The 6535-nt window shown below is 37.3% G+C and overlaps 1 protein-coding gene across 3 annotated transcripts in view; it reads right to left on the reverse strand.

Moving 5' to 3' along the window:
• Window positions 1–4942: 4942 nt before the first annotated feature.
• SNCA (synuclein alpha) overlaps window positions 4943–6535 on the reverse strand; it is a 158331-nt gene continuing 156738 nt past the window's right edge. For all 3 annotated transcript variants that reach the window (XM_023742979.1, XM_023742981.1, XM_023742980.1), the window contains one exon: window positions 4943–5537. In XM_023742979.1, coding sequence (XP_023598747.1) covers window positions 5505–5537 — 33 coding nt within the window. In that variant the 3' untranslated portion in view covers window positions 4943–5504. The remainder of the gene's footprint in view (window positions 5538–6535) is intronic.

A 6535-nucleotide genomic window follows, 5' to 3' on the forward strand; every position in this document is an offset into this window, starting at 1 on the left:
TACTACTCCTGCCAGCCTAATTAAGGAAGCATCCCTGATTATTCTAGGTAAAGACTATTACTTTTCTTTCTATCATAAACATCAAAATATAGGCCTGCTACTATATTTGCTTAGATTCAACTTTCCTGGAGCCCAGCTTAGCGTTGACATTTGCAGGCACAGTTTAGCTTTCATCTCGCTGCAAGATATAAGGCAACCTGGTACTTAGTTTACCTGCAAAAGGCAGTTATGAAGCCCTAGAGGAAACTAATTAAAATGCAGCACATTTCCAAGGCACCATATCTTGCTGTGTTGCCATAGAAACAGTGGAACTTTCTGGTCAGTGACCTTTGAGGGAATATGGGGATACATATTCATATAGTTCATAAGAAAAGCCATCCCAGTACATTAACCTATAGTTGCAGGACCAATATTTGGAAATCTCCTATGCAATCCTAGCTGACTTCAGAACCTACTAGATGCACAACCCAGGGATTTTTGAAGGAACATTCTTAACTGTTTATAATACAGCATTTTTGAGATGGATTTAAAATAATCAAAGATAATGCCGTAGCTGCCAAGAAAGAGTAAAGAAAATCTTAGATTATTATACAAGACATATTAGAACTAAAATAATATATAGAAATAGTTTGTGTTAAATCTGTTCTATTGTGTTTGGATTCTTCAAATCTAGGCTTACTCAAAGGATAAAATATAACATTACTGTATCAAAAAAGGGCACGTAGAACATCAAAGCTTGTTGTAAAATGTTATCATGTTAATATTATTTAAAAATATAAAATCGTAGTTAGGCCCATTTCTGTTTTATTCATTTGCAAATTCAGTCATTACATTATAAATATGCATAAATGAATACTTCGATTTTACCTTTATATATTTGTATACATATATATAGATAGATATACAGTCATTTGACAGAAGACAATATCCATAAATCAATAGGGAAAATGACAAATCCTGCCTTACTGTAGTATGGTGTTATTATTATATGAACATTGTTATCTTATCATGAAAAAAAAATAACTTATTTCTAAGGTCAGGATATGTATAGAGTTTAGGCTACAGGAAAATATCAGGGAGTGGCTAATTTATTCACAAATTAGAAATATTATCTCCAGCTGAATAGAGTAGTTGTATCACTTATTCCAGACACAGAAACCCGAACAAAAGTAGAAATATACTAATCAATTATACATAGAATAGTGAGGCTACCACCCAATTCCCTAGACTTCTAGAGGTTCCCCTTACATGGTTGTTTGTCCTCACTCTAAGAGACAATGTGGCCTGGGGGCCAAGAGCGCAGACTGTGATATGACACCGCATTGATTTTGACTCCTGGCTCCACCACTTATTAGCTGTGTGACCATGAGAAAGTTAACCTGTGGGTACCTCAGTTTGCTCATGTATAAAATAAGAACAACAATGAACCTCTTAGGATTGTTTTGAGAAGGAAATAAGTTAATATTGATCCATATGTATATATGATCCATATATGACTTACAGTAAGTTATAAAAAATGTGTACCTAATTCCAGGGACAGAGCTCACAGAGAAATGCCAGCCTTACTGCACTCCTACTCCAGACAGAAGAACAAAGTGGCATGAACTCATTCCAGATAAAAATACAGAATGGCATCAGTGTGGTGGACAGAAGAGTTTTGTGAAGCTCGCAATTAGAAAACTGTTTTTTTCTTCTTCAGCATGGATTTAGACAGCACTATGTCTGAGAATTGGAGCCGTGGTTGCACAGTGGTTAAGAGTTCAGCTGCTAACCAAAAGGCTGGCAGTTAGATTCCACAGCTGCTCCTTGGAAACCCTATGGGGCAGTTCTACTCTGTCCTATAGCGTCGCTATGAGTCAGAATAAAGTCGACGGCAGCGAGTTTGTTTTTTTGGTATCTCTGAGAATTAATGTTTCTACTTGAAATGTGGGCGAGTGTGTGTTTAATCCAATAGTTACCTACTGGATGAGCCAGAAGGATAAGGAGGCATATTTGCATCTCACACTGGTGGGCAGATTTTGAAAAAGATCCAACTTGGAATGCCAGACCACACTAGATTGTTCTGCTACAAATTACGTGCCAAAGCCCACCCTGAACTGTTTTTGCTAAAACCTGCTATGGAGTACTATGAAGCCGAATAACTCAGACTTGGGGAAATAGGTGTCTGCAAAATAGCCTAGGGCCAGATTAACTCTCAGACCACTTGCCATGTGGATGTCTCAGGAGAGGATGTGAGACAAGCTTCCTGAAAAGGCTTATGTGGCTTACACAAACTTTTGTTGAAGTGCTTGGCACAAAATAAACGATGAAGGTAGATAAAATAATTCACTACTCACAAATAACTGCCAGATAAATGTTAAAGAAGTGTTTTAGAGTAGAATTTCTAAAAATATAAATCCTTAAATTCAAAATTCTGAATGTTTCTGTTCTCTCTTTGTTTTTCTGAAATGTGAAATCTTTTTTTTTTTTTTTTTAATGCAGCTGTTTAGGTAGATTTACCACTATTTTGTAACCTGCCTTGTAATATACTGTTTAATGATAGATCCTTTACTTACTTCAACAATGTTGACTAGATGGAAACAATAGTTATCTGATGATAGATACACCATCATGATTCTTTCCGTTCACGTTCTTCCATCTTCTGACACTCTTCTATTTTAAATAGTGGTAATGACAACATGGAGCCTTAGAGGCACAGTGGTTAAGAGCTCAGCTGCTAACTACAAGGTCCCACCAGCTGTTCTGGGGAAGAAAGATGTAGCAGTCTACTTCCACAAAGATTATAGCCTTGGAATCCTATGGAGCAGTTCTACTCTGTGCTATAGAGTCGCTATGAGTCAGAATCGACTCAACGGCAATGGGTTAATAATGTCAGCATACCAACAATCATGAAGATGGCACAGGATCTCGAAATGTTTTGTTCTGGTACGCATATGTTTTCCATGAATTGAGGCCAACTCCATGGCATCTAACAACAGCAACAGCAATAATGTCTTTCCTATGAAGAAAGGCCTGATGATCTAGTTCAGAAAGTCAGTCACTAAAAACCCTATGGATAACAAAGGTCTGATCCACAGCTGATCATGGGATTGCCATGAGTCGGGAACTTACTCAATGGCAGGTAGCAACAATAATGGCTTTCCAATAAAATGGATAGCCCATGTTACTTGTAAAAAAATTTAAAAATACAAATAATGAAACCCACCCACAAACCCAGTACCTAAGGTAAACTTCTATATGTATACATTGTTTCATATCTTCCTATGGTGTTTTTTATGCATATATTAGTACTAGAACACTTCTCGTAAAACTGATATTTTACTTTTCTCATGTGGTTTTCCTCATTAGGAACACTCTTTAATACGTCTAAATAAAATAATAGACCTACCACTTCTCTCCAATTTAATACTACATAGGTAACTTAACATTCTAGAGCAGTCTGTTTCCAATTAGGAAAAAAATGAAGTTTCTATGGTGACCATGCTTCTAGTTACTCACTCCTCCTTCCTTCCTTGCCAATGCCTAATATACATCAAATTATTCAGGATTACATATAAACTGCCTGGCACTTGTAGAATATTCTTAAAGCTATACTTTCTACTGATGACTTGTTAAAGTGGCTATCCCATTTTTCTCCTTAATAATTACAAATATAAACTAAATAATGTTTTAATTAATTTATATTGGATTTTTCAGTTGAGATTACTATCATCACTTATAGGGAGTTAATGGATTTTCCCTAAATTGAAAAACATTTCCTAAAGAAGTATCCTGGAAATTGTAAATTATCAGAATTGAAAGGAGTCCATTAGATTTTTACAAATCTAGAGAACTGGTATTTCTCAAGGTGACTGGTAATTTCCAGAGATGTTTAAAGGTATCTTCTGGAAAAAAAGGATTTCTGAATTTAAAAAATTAAGAAAAATACTCTGTTAAAGTTAACTAGGTTTCTTCAGAACCTTTGAGATTTAAGCTAATATATCTTGCATATCTAAAGGAGATGTAGTCAGAAGCATTTCTTATACTTGTTTGTTCTATGGATGGAACCCACTTTTAAATACAGCTTCCTAAGGGTGCAATCCCCCATGCATCAGTTTGTCGTACGGTGTGAGTTTATGTGTTGCTGTGATGCTGGAAGCTATACCACTGGTATTTCAAATACCAGCAGGGTCACCCATGGCGGACAGGTTTCAGCTGAGCTTCCAGATTAAGAGAGACTAGGAAGAAGGACTTGGCAGTTTACTTCTGAAAAGAATTAGCCAGTGAAAACCTTATGAATAGCAGTGGAACACTGTCTGATACAGCGCTGGCAGATGAGCCCTCAGGTTGGATGGCACTCAAAACAGCTGCCTCCTCAAAACAGAGTACACAGTGGTTGCAACAATGGGCTCAAGCATAACGATTGTGAGGATGGCACAGGACCAGGCAGTGTTTCGTTCTGTTGTACATGGGGTCGCTATGAGTTGTAACTGACTCGATAGCACCTTCCACCTACAACCAGGGTGCAATGCACCTTAGACATACTTCGGGCAGTGCTGCTTAAGGAAATTCCCTGACTATAGGCTTAATGTTCCATCCCTTCTATTTAACAAAACCAAACGAAACCTGTCACTATCAAGTCGACTCCAACTCTAACAGCTCTATAGGACAGAGTAGAACTGCTCCAAAGGGTTTCCAAGACTGTAACCTCTACAGGAGCAGAACGCCAAGTTGTTTCTTCCATGGAATCATTGGATGGGTTCAAACTGCCTAGTTTTAGTTAGCACTCTAAACCACTGTGCCACCAGGTCTCCCCCTTCCATTTAACCCTTTTTAAATTCCTCCTTCTTCAAGTGGTTGACAATAACTTTATATTTAAATTAACTGTGTCAGTTCTCATTTCATATTGTTTGTATGCATGGTTTTGTTACTAAGCAGAACGGGATAAAAATAATAAAATATATATGCAATGAGATAACGTTTTATTTTAATTTTCACTATTTATATACAAGCACAAGTTAATAAAACACATCACAAAAAAGTAAAACTTCATAGTGTGTATAGGTGCATAGTTCATGCTCACATGTTAAGTATTATATGTATTAACAAATTTCACAATACATCATTATTCTTTCACAAAAAGAATCATTAAAAGACACCTAAAAATCTTCAAAGATACAATAGTAAATCACTCACAACTTACCAATAACAACAGAAAAATAGTGAAGATTTAGAAATACGTGGTAGTCATTTAGGTGTTTCTAATTTAACATTTTGAATTTGAAGCCACAATATCCACAGCACACAAGGACCTGCTACCATATATTCATTTCAGTGAGAGGGAAGCACTGAAATGATGAGAGGGGGGCAGGTGCAGATACTCCAATCACTGCTGATGGAAGACTTCAAAAAACACTACAAAAACTTTGAGAAAATTGTCATGACTGGGTACATTGGAACTGAGCACTTGTACAGGATGGAACATCTGTCAGCAGATCTCAGGAAACTGGGAGCAAAGATACTTCTTAGGCTTCGGGTTCATAGTCTTGATAGCCTTCCTAATTTTAGGAAAATCACAAAGACAACATTCAGTGTTTGTATAAGTGATTGGTAATCAAGGGTTTATTGCAAATGAGATAGGACATGACTCACCCCTGAATAAAGGTTATACTCATAATAGATCTGGAACTATTCTGCCACACACAACATAACTGTATTTATTTACTTAAATTGTACTTTAGTTGAAAGTTTAAAGAACAAATATTTCTCATTAAATAGTCACTACCCATATTGTTTTATGACATTGGTTAACAACCCCACAGCATGTCAACACTCTCCCTTCTCGAACTTGGAGGACCTTTTGTTCTTTTTGGTGAAAATACACATAGCCAAAGATACACCATTTCAAAAATTTCTACGTGTACAATTCAGTGACATCAATTACTTTCTTCCAGTTGTGCTGTTATTCTCATTATGCTTTTCCAAATTATTCCATCACCATTGTCTTCAACTCACTGTCCCCTAGGCTTCCCATCAAACCTTTGGAACTGCTGTTGTCAATCTGATCTCACATAGATAATTCTTTTTCTTTTTTTTTTTTTTACTTTACAGAGCAAAATAGTTTCTCATTAAACAGTTAGTACACAAGTTGCCCTATGACAATGGTTAACAACCCCATGACATGTCAACACTGTTCCTTCTCAACCTTGGGTTCCTTATCACCAGCTTTCCTGTCCCCTCCTGCCTTCTAGTCCTTGTCCCTGGATTGCTGTGCCTCATTCGTCCCGTTTTGTTTCATGGGGCTGTCCAATCCCTGGCTGAACAGTGAAACTTGGGAGTGACTTCACCACAGAGCTAAAAGGGTGTCCTGGGGCCTGGTTTCTCCAGTCCCTGTCAGGCCAGTAAATCTGGTCTTTTATTGTGTGTTAGAATTTTGTTCTACATCCTTCTCCAGCTCTGTCCAGGACCCTCTGTTGTGATCCCAGTCAGAGCAGTCAGTGGTGGTAGCTGGGCACCATCTAGCTGTACTGGACTCAGTCTGGTGGAGGCTGTGGTA

This window comes from Trichechus manatus, unplaced genomic scaffold, assembly GCF_000243295.1.
Source record: "Trichechus manatus latirostris isolate Lorelei unplaced genomic scaffold, TriManLat1.0 scaffold00228, whole genome shotgun sequence".
Classification (NCBI taxonomy): Eukaryota; Metazoa; Chordata; class Mammalia; order Sirenia; family Trichechidae; genus Trichechus; species Trichechus manatus.